The 14,290-nt window shown below is 36.7% G+C and overlaps 1 protein-coding gene across 1 annotated transcript; it reads left to right on the top strand.

Annotated features, from left to right (window-relative positions):
* Positions 1-11,725: 11,725 nt before the first annotated feature.
* On the top strand, positions 11,726-13,071 carry LOC108298723 (valacyclovir hydrolase-like). The gene has a single exon (XM_037735876.1). It carries the CDS (start codon positions 11,730-11,732, stop codon positions 12,615-12,617), a length of 888 nt encoding a protein of 295 aa, XP_037591804.1. The 5' UTR covers positions 11,726-11,729; the 3' UTR covers positions 12,618-13,071.
* The last annotated feature ends 1,219 nt before the right edge of the window (positions 13,072-14,290 follow it).

The following is a 14,290-nucleotide window of genomic DNA, read 5'->3' as shown; positions in this document are numbered from 1 at the left end:
ATCTGTCTTGCACAGATTTTGGTAGACTGAAGGGTTGTCATGTAAAAGCTGCCTAAGCTACCATGGATATTTAGTAATTTTAAGTATTATGATTATATTTAGGGTTTCCAATACATTTAAACCTTTGAAGGGTGGAGAATGAGTAGTGTGTATATTTATACCCTTCCTAGTGGTTGGTTTCATGATTCATATGGTAGATAAAGATAATTTGTGAAATAATAAATAATACACTGTTGAACATGATTCCAGATGGCTGAATCCAGTGAAACCATATTGATACTTCTAACCTCCTTTGCTTAGCTTGTGTTGGGAACAGGTATCAGGCTGTTTACCAGTGTTTGTTTATTTATATCTTACCCTATTCCCAAAGAACCTAAATGAGTAGAGCTCACATCAATAGGGGATTCTTTTAGATTTTTGTTATCTTTAACAGAAATAAGCTGGAGCTATGGAAATCAAAGACTTGCTAACAGAAATTTTAATTATTGTGGGTTATAGGCTATTGTGTATTATCTCTGTGAGGAGGCCTGAGGTGTTGATTTCTTTCCAAACCAGAGAGGAACAGTTGCTTTGGAGGATTAGCTGATTCCGTCTAAAACAGTCATATGATTTTCTGCTATTAATAATCAAGTGCCTGGGAAAGAATCCTAAAGTAATTAGTAAAATTTAGTGAGATACAAGAAACATTGTTAAGGTCAAATTAGTTGTTTTAATCTGACCTCAGTTGATTACAGAAGCAGTTTGAGAGATAAAAGCCACAGATTTTTTTTTTTTAGATTTTTTAAAGAAATTTAGGATATAAAGTAGTTACAGCTGAAGATATTTAGAGATGCATCTAAAATAATCACACATGAAAAAATAATTGACTTATTAACATTTTGATTATTTTGCCATGTTTAAATTCTTATAGATTAATGAAAAATTAAAAGAATCATATGTCCTTTAATAGAACCGTCTAGCATGGTTTATTGAAAAGGAAAGTCATTCCAAGGAGGGAGAGCTAGTGTTCTTTATTTGCAGTGAGCTCTCTATTGCTCAGAAATTTGCCAGTGTGTTAGAGTTATTTCTGAAATGCAGAACAAACATACCTTATTTTTCTTCTTAAATCAGGTATTTAAAAATGAACAATGATTAGTTAATTATTATTTTCTTTTCTCTACCTAGGGTTTTCTTCATATCCAAATGGGACGTGTATGTATGAATAATTCGTATAATTCACCCTGAAGCAAAATGACTTATTGAAATTAGTAAATCCGATTGATAGTTTTACAATTGAACTTCTCTGGAAATGAACTTGTTCTAATCATAAGAGGGGCTTGATATACATTTAATGAGCTGAATCTACATCAAATTGATAACGTTGAAAAGCTACTTACTATCTTGGTAGCAATTACGGTAATTTTTTCCTTCTCTCCATGAGTTGATTTACAGCTTGAGTCCAGGGCGAACATTAGTTAGACCCCACTGAAGCTGGGAAGTTGGTTCCCCTTGAGATTTCACTCAGTGTCTTAGTTTACAACCCTCAAGTGAGAAAACAGTAGAGACAACACTGAAATGCTTGGAGGAGAAATCTAGGAGAAGTGTGACTCACTCTATTTATCCCACAAGCCTCAATTTATTTTATTTTTTAAACAGAACCCCTACTGTAGCATTGGATTATACATACAATAATATTAGTCGCCTAAGGACTTTATTTTTCTAGATCAAGCTAAAAAGAGAAGGAAGAGGATTTAGGGAAGAGAAAAGGAAAAACATTGTATTATACTGCCTTCCTGGGAGATTTTCCCATTAGTCATTTGTTAACTAATTCGATGACCATCTGAACTTCTCCCACACCCATCCTGCTGTGTTATCAAGTGGAATTGAATTAATGGATGTAGGTAGTATTCTGGAAAATCAATTTCATCAAAAATTTAATTTGACAATAATGTCAGACTTGAACTCAACTATAGACAACAGAACCTCATTCCACTCTTTTTTCCTCTCTTCACATATTTAATGGCTTTTTCTGTTTTTGGTTTGATTGTTTCCTGAAGTACAGCTATTTTTTTAGTTCAGTTCAGCAAAAACAGTTAGACAGCAAATGGTGCCTATTGTGGCAGAAAAGAAATTGCCCAGGGATTTGCAGATGTGTTATTTGGGTTGATTTAGAATGTGCAGGAAATGTCCTCTTTGGAAACAGGATTTCAATAACTTAAATATTTACATCAAAACATAAAACTATTGTAGTTATATTTTTGTCACAAACTATTTCAGATGGACATGAGAACAAGTAAAAAACTTGTATTAGTCAAGTTAAGAAGTTACCAAAATTTTATTGCTTCTGTTTCTTTTTCCTTTTTCACCTTTGCTGAAAGCTTTAAAAGGAAGTCTCAACCATCATTTAAATTCACTCTTACGTAGTTAAGTATGTATCTCTAAAAAATATGAATCTTTTATATATAAATAGAATTCTATTACTATACTTAACAATTATTCATTGGTGTCATCTAATACTTCATCAATAATCACATTTTCATGATTGTCTCAAAAATATAGTTGCTTTGTTTAAAACAGGACCCAAATATGGTCCACATATTCTATTCACTTATATGTTTCTCAGACTCTTTTAATCTGGTGCACTCCTCCCTTCATTTTTTTTTTTTTTTTTTTTTTTTTTTTGAGATGGAGTCTTGCTCTGTTGCCCAGGCTGTAGTGCAGTGGCATGATCTCAGCTCACTGCAACCTCTGACTCCTGGGTTCAAGCGATTCTCCTGCCTCAGCCTCCCAAATAGTTGGGATTACAGGCACTTTCCACCATGCCTGGCTAATTTTTGTATTTTTAGTGGAAACAGGGTTTCACCATGTTGGCTAGGCTGGTCTTGAACTCCTGACCTCAAGTGATCCGTCTGCCTTGGTCTCCCAAAGTGCTGGGATTNTGGAGTGCAATGGCGTGATCTCGGCTCACCGCAACCTCCGCCTCCCGGGTTCAGGCAATTCTCCTGCCTCAGCCTCCTGAGTAGCTGGGATTACAGGCACGTGCCACCATGCCCAGCTGATTTTTTGTATTTTTAGTAGAGACGGGGTTTCATCGTGTTGACCAGGATGGTCTCGATCTCTTGACCTCGTGATCCACCCGCCTTGGCCTCCCACAGTGCTGGGATTACAGGCTTGAGCCACCACACCTGGCCCCTTCATTTTTAAAATTTCCACCATTGACTTTTTGTAGAAACTGGGTCAATTGTCCTATGAACTTTCTTACATGTTGGATGTGATTTTTTGCTTCCAATGTGGTCACTTAACCTGTTCCTGTCCTCGGTAAATGAAAGCCAATTTTGGAGCTTGATTAAATTCAGGATAATCTCACCAAAGAATAACTCAGATGTCCAGTTTAATTAAAAGCACGGCTGATATTTATTCACATGTGCTGGATCAATCATGAAACCAAGGCAAGGGGGTGTTTATAAAAACAAAACCTCCAGCAGCCTGAGGAACGTGAAATACTATTGTTTTGTCCATGGGCAAGCCGATTAATTAAAACCTATCAGGGATAGCATTTTTCCACAAAGCAGACTGGTATTTATCAGAGAAGGCAACTTTATTTATGAGATTTTGGAGAAATCTTGTGACTAAAAGTGACAGAAAGTGATATGTTTTATATCTGGGTGTGGCTGCTGTTGAACTCTGCTGGACTTCTGCTGAGCCCTTCACTTTAGTTAAGCTAGGAGTGTACCATTTCTCTACTATAATAACGTTTCTCTTTTTATCCAAGTCTGCTGAGTGAGCTGTAGTAGCTTCAGTCTTTTTGATACAGAATTGAAATGAACTGAATGTTTATGTCCACCCTCAAATTCATATGTTGAAATCCTAACCTCCAAGGTGATGGTACTAGGAGATGGCGCTTTTGGGAGGTGATAACGTCATGAGCATGGGCACCTCATGAATGAGATTAATGACCTTATAAAAAAAGGCCCCAGAGAGCTGCCTTGGGCCCTTCCACAGGTGAGGATACAGCTAGACGATGCCATTTATGAGCCAGAAGACAAGCCCTCGCCAGAAATCAAATCTGCTAGCGCCTTGATCTCGGAGTTCTCAGCCTTCGGAACTGTGAGAAATAAATTGCTGTTGTCTAAAAGCTGTCAAGTTTATGTTATTTTTGTTATAGCAGCCTATATGGATTAAGATATAGCTGAGTGTCAGCCTAGCATAAGTGGTAGTGTAGTAATTTTTAGTAATTGCATCTCATTCAGAAGAAAATGCAAAAGGTATGAAGACAATCACACGTGTCAAAAGAAACATTTGAAATTCCATATTGTATTTAATTTTAAATCAGCTTATTACCAACCAGGAGAACAAGTCCCATGGATCAGTTTGAGCAATCTTATATAACTGTGTTTTTTTTTTTTTCTAAATTAATGGGTCCACTTTTCCCGAAGTGTTTAGCCAGGTATTGGTAACTGTATTGACTCAATAGATGGTAGGGAAAATTTTATTAGCTGGAACTAGTCTAGCCAATAAATTCATGCTGGTTGGTTGGACTTCTCAAACTTGAGCTGCTTTATTTGTCTTTGGTCCTAGTTATAAAATGTGGATTAAACATTTCAGTCTAAGGAAGAAATGCTAGTGATATTCAATGTCTTGCATATTTTCTGGTAAGTTACCGTGTCAGGCTCTCCACAAAATATGAGAAATAGTAGAATTGTTTTTCAGTCCTTACAAAGACAAGATGATCTTGACAAAGAATAGGTCACATTTCAATGCCATTAGCATAACAGGCCTATCTAATTAAATAGGAAAAATAATCTTTAGGGGACGTAAAGATAATCAGTTGATATCAGTTGCTGTCTGAATGTATTTTGTCTAATTGCAAAGAACAAACATTCTAGGTAAATTTAAATAAGTCATGTGAAGTTTCTGAATTAATTCATGACAAAACAGTTGAATCATAACATGCATTATTAGTCACCTGTTCCTTGCTATCCTGACATCCCATAGGTGACTTTGAAGCTCTGGATATACAAGTAACAGTAGCAACTGTGGGGGACCTAGAGTTAAGTTGAGGCATATGGAATAGATGTATGTGAGTTAATACTTTTTAGAAGAGTCTGAGCCATATAAGAAATTCTGCAATTGGCAGTGTTGGTAGCAGGGGCAACTGCCTGTATCAATAATCTACTTCTGTAAGTTTCTTACTTTTGGAGGCCTTTTAGTGAGGTTAGGGTTAGATCTGCAGTGGGGGTGGATATTCATGTTGTAAGATCCTTAATATGCTTGTATTAAGAAGTATAAGTCCACAAGTCATATGTTCTGGAGCTTAAAGCAGCAGCAGTGACTTGAAACACTTGAAATGGCTTTTTTCAATATAGTTCTAAGGCTGACTCTCACTGATGTCTTTCCCTATATAATGTTTACTGGTTGTGTATTCTGTAGGGGTGTATTCACTGGTGTCTCTTTAGGAAATGCAGTTTGTACCTGTTGGATATGACTCTGTGAATGACATTAGATTTTGAAAACACCCAACAAGATCAAAATGTAATAAGGTCAGCATAGAAGTGAGAATTTATGGGACTTTGTGATGTAGATTACATTATCATCAAGGCCAGGGTGGAACTTTGGACAAGATATATTGAATTCTTCTGTGAATATTAACAGTTATGATTTTAAATATTATTAGTTTATGCTTTTAAACAGGGCTTTGCTATATACTTTTAAAGACAGAAAAACCTGCAAAAAATCTTGAACACTCTTTAATAGTTTCTTGTGTTTATTGTAAGGCTGTGGAAATTTTAGAAATATTATATTATATATATCTAGTAGGATTAAGAAAATGGTAAACGTAATCTCTTTTTTGGGAGCCAATGTTCTCACTGGGGAAGAAGGAAGATACATCTATGGAATTGGGGAAGTAGGAAAGAATCTTATGGCATTAGATTGGAGTGAGAGATAGAATAATATACACACACATATGCTTCTTAATAATAAATATATTTCTTAATTCATGATTTAAAGGATACCCTATTTAATATAAAGATCTATATTTCTTAGCTCTATTCACTGAATTAGCCTAGAAGCAATTACACCTTGGTATAATTGGCACAGCTGGCACTCAGATTTTGTTTTTGAAATACCATTCTCCTCTAAAAGAAACTAGGGCAAGATGAATGTTGGAAAGGCAGGATGATCTTGTCAAAGCATAGGTCACATTTTCATGTGATCAACATGGGAAGGCCATGTATTTACACAGGAAAAAGAGTTCCTATGGGAGCATATTGAAGGGAGAAAGTTATTGATATAAGTGTAGAGAACAAACACTCTGGGTAGACTTAAATAAACCATCTAATGGCTTCTGAATGGTTTGAAGCGATGGCTGAATCCAGGGCTGAGACAGAAAACTCAACCTGAGTCTGAAGCATTTTATTGTGCCCAAAAGTATGGAAATTCTCAAAAAATGGAGATTATGTAAAGGCCACAAGGAACCAGCTCAAAGGGCTCTTGATGGCTAAATCTATTTTAGGACAATCTAACCACCAACAGAAATATAACCAATGTCTGGTAACCCACTGAATAAAATAAGAATCTATGGCTTTTCGATGAAACTAAATAAATAAATGAGAGAGGAGGAAAAATTCTTCATTATAATGTAATGTTACATAACAAACAGAAGGAAAGATAGAAAAAACATTATGCAACTATTATAGTTATAATTGACTCGGGAAATAATTATTAATAAATGCTGAAAGTTTGATGGGAAACAGACAACTACATTGTCTCAGAGTACTTCCCCCCATATCACTTATCAATCACAAAGAAAATATTGATGATTTTACATGGAGAAACCTTGTGGATGCCATCTGAGCCAGGTGATCGAAGTCAGCAACACTAGTAATGTGCTAAACTAACATCATGTGCCTCTCAGCATTAAGGTGCACCAAGTAGGAAGCAATATTAGTTGTGTGGTATTCCTGCCACACTTGCAAAAATAAATTGTTACATGACATCAGAGAAGTTCATATTGAGAGAAAGTCCACGAAAAAACTAGCCTGTACTCTTCAAAAATATCAATTGTCATAAAAGCAAAGAAAGGCAAGGAACTGTTACAGGTTAAAGGAAACTAAAGGGAGACGATAACTCATTGCAATGTATGATCCTGGATTGGATTCTGGATCAAGAAAAAGAAACCACATGAAGGTTGTTTGGGGATGATTGGTGACATTGGGATACTAACTGTATATTATGATATTATATCAATATTAGATTTTCCGAATTTGATAACTGTATGTTGGTTTATGTAAGAAAATGTTCCTATTCCTTTTTTTTTTTTTTGAGTCAGAGTCTCGCTCTGTCACCAGGCTGAGTGCAGTGGCACGATCTGGGCTCACTGCAACCTCCGCCTCCTGGGTTCAAGCGATTCTCCTGCCTCAGCCTCCTGAGTAGCTGGGACTTCAGGTGCCCACCACCATGCCCAGCTAATTTTTGTATTTTTAGTAGAGATGGGGTTTCATCACGTTGGCCAGGATGGTCTCAATCTCCTGACCTCATGATCCACCCACCTCAGCCTCCCAAAGTGCTGGGATGAAAATGTTCCTATTCTTACAGAAGGTAAACACTGAAGTACTTAGGAATAATCACTGTGACATTTGCAACCATTGGTAATAGCAATGAACATTAACAATAGTATCTTCATTATTTATATGAATATGTGAATGTATATAGAAAGACAGAATGAAGGAAAAATATATAAAATAATGTGCAAATATGAGTGTAGGTGAGGGTATATAGGAATTCATTAAACTGCTTGTATAAATTTTCTATAAATTTGGCTTTTTTCAAAATAAAAATATAGAAAACATTAAAATTTATTTAATGATTATATAAAAAATAAAATATCATTTTACATTTTCAGGGCTTTGGGAATGATAGTCAATGAAGGTTCTGTTTTAAAGGAAAAACTTAATGTAGCCCCTTAAGCATTTCACCTGTAAAGATGGAAATAAAGTATAAAATTATACACAATTCACTTCCTCTCCCTGCAAATTTTAAGTGTTAGACTTTCAGCAAGGGAAAGCTTCAATGTAAACATAAAACTTAAAGCCTACTTAAAAGCTCTGTGATTTGGGAAAGTAAATACAACCATTTGTGTATATATATATATATATATATATATATATATATACATATAAAACCTGTCTGCATACAAATTTTCAGGAATAATTTTCATGGGTTATATAAGGACCAGCTCTTTTAGGGTGCTGTAAGTGAAGGATGAGAATTTTATCATATATTTTATGCTTTAGCACAGTAAGATGAATTGGAGGGTTCAAGAATAAAACTGGGATCATTTAGGAAGCTTCTTGAGGAATCCAGGGAAATGCTATACACAACTGTGGCAACAAATGGGGATGGAGTGATTCTATTTACACTACAGGACAACATATAAGAATGAGTGGAAGGCGATTGAGGGAGCAGGAAGAGTGGCTGTAGATTGGGAGGTGAGCAGAGGGTGGATGGACATTCTACTCACACATATGAGGCATGCAGAGCATTTTTTATATAAAGGAAAGGGATCAATAGTTCTATTTTTTATGCTGGGTTTGAGATGCCTATGAAAGCTTCTAGTAGTGTTGTCAGGTCAGCAGTCTTGGTGATCTTGAACAGAGGTCAGGAAAGAGAACAGAACTTGAGCTGCTTGCCATGCTGTGGGCTTTGGAGGTCATGATGAGTGAAAACAATGAAAAAATAAGATGACAGGAAGCACCAAATGAGGTAGGAATGCCAGTCACATGTGGCACCCTCCACGCCCAGAGCACTCAGTGCTTCAGGAATGAAGACAATACCAACAATAGGGAGGGTACCGGGAGTGACAGCAGCAGAGCCCAGGCACCCTGGAGGAGAGCAGTCCTGAGAGAAAAGGGGGAATCTCACTGGAATGGATTGATGAGAATCTTCAAGAATGGAGACAATGACTACAGGCACATTTTAAAGTAGGTCTTGAAACATTAAATGTGAAAAATTTATACACACATATATATAGCTAGATGAAATTATATACTCCTCAGTTTTATTTGCTTGCTTCCTTGTCTACAGAGAAAGTAGTTCTGTATTTTTGATATTTTAATACTTACTTTTGGACTAATTTATTTGTAACTATTTATTAATTTTTAAAAAATCGATGTGAAACTCATGAAGTATCTCCTGGTTGTAGGCCAGAGTCAAACAAGAAGTCTACTAATGTGAATTTTGGGCCCCTTGTTAGACTTACTCAAGATAAAAGTCTAGGATACAGTGCCTGTCCTGCCTTACAGAGAGTCATGGCTGTGGGGTTGCGCTGAGAAACTCTCACTGACATACTCTGCTTTAGGGATTAGTAACACAAACTGAAATATTTTTCTCCCCCAACAAAGTTTAGGGAAAGTAGAATTGATTGTTCCAAATGTCCTTATTGTCAACTTCACTTTTTATTTGTATTTTCATATATTTTAGAAAGTAACAGTTCACTTATTTAAATAATTTAAAATTAGAAATATATATTTAAATAATTAGGTATCGATAAATAATAAAATTCAAATGCATTTAAAGGAGAAATAAAATATTCATATTCAAATTCTCATGAAAATATATGGATGACTTGAACTATCTTTGTATAAAATGTGAGGTGGAAACTTGTAGAACTATAGTTACATATAGATAAATTATTTAGTTTAACTTATTAAGGCACTTTGGAAAAAAATTGGAAAAATAAAATGCCTATTCTTAATGTCGTTTTGTACAAGGATAAGAAAATAATTCAACTAAAGAATATCCAGTGTGTGTGTGTGTGTGTGTGTGTGTGTGTGTGTGTGAACATGCTTTCAGGTTCCTTGGGTAAAGCTTAAAAGTGGGAATGCTCAGCCAGACATGGTGGCTCATGTCTGTAATCACAGTATTTTGGGAGGCCAAGTCAGGTGAATTACCTGAGGTCAGGAGTTCGCAACCAGCCTGACTCACATGGTGAAACCCTGTCTCTACTAAGTACAAAAAAATTAGCTGGATGTGGTGGCACATGCCTGTGATCTGGGCTACTTGGGAGGCTGAGATAGGGGAATCGTTTGTACCTGGGAGGCAGAGGTTGCCATAACCAAGATGGCACCATTGCACTTCAGCCTTGGCAACAAGAGTGAAATTCAGTCTCACAAAACAAAACAAAACAAAACAAAACAAAACAAAACAAAACAAAACTGAACAAACAAACAAAAACCAAAGTGGGAATGTTGAGGTGAATGGTAAGGCTTACTTATCTAAAAAACCACCAAACTCATTCAGAGTGGCTACATCAATCACTAACAAACAGTGAGAATTTTTGTGCCTCCCCATCCTCACTAGCTGTTGATACTGTGAGAGTTTTGTTTTATTTTAGACATTCTAAAAATTATGTAGTGGTCTTTCAATGTGGTTTAAGCTTAGATTTATTTATATTCTTATTTGCCATTGATATGTCTTCTACAGTTAAGTATCTTAAAAGTCTTGTGATAATTTTTTTGTTTTTTAGGTTTTTTTTGTTGAGTTTTAAGATTTCTTTACATTCTGGATACAAATGCTTCATCAGATATGTGATTTGCAAATATTTTCTCTCACCATATGGCTCTCTGATTATTCTCTTTACAGTGGCTTTCACAGAGCAAAAGTTTAAATTTGTATGAAGTACAATTAAAAAATTTTTAAACCATATATCCTGTTGGTGTTTTATTTAAAAACAAATGCAGGAGTGATTGAGTGATTGAATGTAACAAGAATACAGGGAACTTTGAAGTGATAAAATTCTTCTTCTTGATACTTGGGTAGTAGATACATGATTCTATGCGTCTGTCAAGAGTCATCTAGTAAATTTGAAAACGTATCAATTAAAAAAAAGATAAACCAGGATGTCAGGGGATGTCAGAATGCAATGCAGACTGAAAAATGGATCAAACTGTATTATAAATGTATAACAAACTTTAGGAATATGGTGAGTGAAAAATCAGAGCTAACTTGAGAAACATCAGTAAAAGGATGGTTTTGACTGGAAACTGTAATGTAGGCTAAAGACAAAAGAATTACAGTTAATCACTGTACCTTATTTGGGAAATTTGTTTTTTAAAGAGATTCAGATTAGAAATATTGAAACCACTTTACAAATACACTAGAGTTTGACACATAGATAATAAAATGTAGGTAATGGGTTGCTCTAAAGAGTGACTTTGGAATAGATAAACCTGGCAGATTCGACCTTAACCAAGTTGATTCAGGATTTTCTCTGTCAGAGGAAGAAGGCAGGGTTGGTGGGGATTGACTTTGAAACTCATGGTTCTATATTACAACTGGTGATATTATGAACTTGTGTAATTTAATAACAAATACAGACAGATACAGAGACTGTATGCTCATGAGTATTAAGATAATGTGCATGTACTCCCTAGCTCTGCACATGCACAGCGCCTAGAAGCACTGTAATTCCAGTAACCACAAACACACTGCGTGTGCTGTGCCTCCATTTCTAAATATTACTCTCCAATGAAATGGACCAGGATTTTCTGGAAAAATAGCTAATTCCCTACTCGAGGCATGGAAAATAGAAGATAAGCATAATGCATATTATAGTGCTAGAAAGTAGAATAGTAGCAAAATTAGAAGTTAAATGAAGATAAGGTTATATAAAAAGGACATGAGACCCATCTGAAAGAACTCATGATAGCCAAAGTTTGTACAATTTGTGCAAGAATATATATAACGGGACTATGGCGTCTGTGCTGGGCCGCCCAGGCGTGCTGCGGTTGCTGCTGCGGCTGCGGATGCTGCTCTCGGCGCTGAAGCCCGGTATCCTTGTCTCACAGGCCGGACCCACGGCCGCGTTCGGCACCTCTATAACCTGCGCCAAAGTGGCTGTGAATGGCGTTCATCTGCATTATCAGCAGACTGGAGAGGGAGATCACGCAGTCCTGCTACTTCCTGGGATGTTGGGAAGTGGAGAGACTGATTTTGGACCTCAGCTCAAAAACCTCAATAAGAAGCTCTTTACAGTGGTCGCCTGGGATCCTCGAGGCTATGGACATTCCAAGCCTCCAGATCGCGATTTCCCAGTAGACTTTTTTGAAAGGGATGCAAAAGATGCTGTTGATTTGATGAAGGCGTTGAAGTTTAAGAAGGTTTCTCTGCTGGGGTGGAGTGATGGGGGCATAACCGCACTCATTGCTGCTGCAAAATATCCATCTTACATCCACAAGATGGTGATCTGGGGCGCCAACGCCTACGTCACTGATGAAGACAGCATGATTTACGAGGGCATCCGAGATGTTTCTAAATGGAGTGAGAGAACAAGAAAGCCTCTAGAAGCCCTCTATGGGTATGACTACTTTGCCAGAACCTGTGAAAAGTGGGTGGATGGCATAAGCCAGTTTAAACTTCTCCCAGATGGTAACATCTGCCGGCACCTGCTGCCCCAGGTCCAGTGCCCCACCTTGATTGTGCATGGCGAGAAGGATCCTCTGGTCCCGAGGTTTCATGCTGACTTCATTCATGAACACGTGAAAGGCTCACGGCTGCATTGGATGCCAGAAGGCAAACACAACCTGCATTTGCGTTTTGCAGATGAATTCAACAAGTTAGCAGAAGACTTCCTACAATGAGAATGCACACTTGAGTCTTGGTGGTTCCTCAGTGTGGGGTGTGATCGTGTTGCTCCCTGTTACCATGATGCCTTTGAAACTCTCTACCTGAGCTTTCTACCCCTCCCTTCAGTCTTATCCTGACCAAATGAGAATAATGATATGTTGAAAACAGCCTCTGGCTTCAGGTGGTGGCTCACGGCTACAATCTCAGCACTTTGGGAGGCTGGGGTGGGAGGAGCATTGCTTGAGTCCAGGAGTTCAAGACCAGCTTGTACCACATAGGGAGACTCTGGCTCTACAAAAAAAAAATTTTTTTTAATTAGCTAGGCAAAGTGGGACACAACTGTGGTCCCAGCTGCTCAGGAAGCTGAGGTGGAAGGATCACTTGAGCCCACTTCAAAGGTACAGTGAGCTGTGACTGCATCACTGCATTACAGCCTGGGCAAGAGTAAGACTTTGTCTTTAAAAAAAAAAAAAGAATATATATAACGTAGTGTGTGTGTGTGTATATATATCCTACATATATAGTATGTGTATATACATACACATATATACTATGTTAAATATAAAATATAAAATAAATATACATGAATACTATTCATACTGGTATAAAAATGATTAAGAATATAAATATATGGCACAGGGGAGTCTTCCTTGCAGAGGAATTCCAAATAATAGATGTTGATATATCTCCTTTCAAGAAGTGGAGCTTAGTATCCCTACTCTTGAGTGTAGGTTGGACTTAGAGACTCACTTTTAAAAATAAACTACATAAAGTGAGAAATAGTAACTTTAGAATAGAGAAACCCAGCACACGGCACTGTAACCAGTGAGCAAGGTATATGTCACCAGAAATAAGTCATGTCCTTCCTCAAATAATGAAATAAGAAGGATGTTCACCTCTGTGGTATTCCTTACAAAAATCTATAAAAATAGCCTAATCATGAGGAAGCATTAGACTAGCCAAAATTGAGACCTTCTATAAATTACCTGACCTATACTGATCACAACTATCAAGGTCATAAAAAATAGGAACACCTGAAAAAAATGCCATCGATTGGAAGAGACCCAGAAAGCATGATGACTAAATGCAATGTGCTCTCCTGGGTGAGATCTTGGAGTGAAACAAGACGGCGGAAAAAAGGTAAAGTCTGAATATAAAACCTACAGTTCAGTTCATGGCAATGTGGCAACGTTATATAATATGTTACACTTAGAAAAAAGTGGGTGTAGGCTATAGAGTGATTCTGTGTACTATCCTTATAACTTTTTTCTAGTTATGAAATTATTTCAAAGTAAAAAGTCAATTGAAATAATTTTAAAATGTTCTGTGGAAGAATTAGATTTTTCTCTTACTTGAGATGAATTAATAGAGACCAATGTGCCATCGTGTTTGAAACAAAGTTGTGGTACTGCTGCATTTCAAAGCTTAAAATAAGACTGCCTTGATTACAGGCAGTATGGTCCTGTTGTAAAAATAACACAGAAGGATCATAGGAAAAGGATAAAAACTACAAAATTAGACCCAGATTCACATGGCCAACTGGTTTTCACCTAAGTTGCAAAGGCAATTCATTGAGAAAAGGATTAACTAAAAGCAGTTCATAGCAGAACAATTTGATATCCACAGTAAACAAAATGAATCTCAATCAACAATTCAAAAATTAGCTAAAAGTGTATTAGAGAACTAA

This window comes from Cebus imitator, unplaced genomic scaffold (genome assembly GCF_001604975.1).
Source record: "Cebus imitator isolate Cc_AM_T3 unplaced genomic scaffold, Cebus_imitator-1.0 Scaffold1059, whole genome shotgun sequence".
NCBI lineage: Eukaryota > Metazoa > Chordata > Mammalia > Primates > Cebidae > Cebus > Cebus imitator.
The sequence above is the reverse complement of the archived record's forward strand: the minus strand, read 5'-3'. Positions and strand labels throughout refer to the sequence as shown.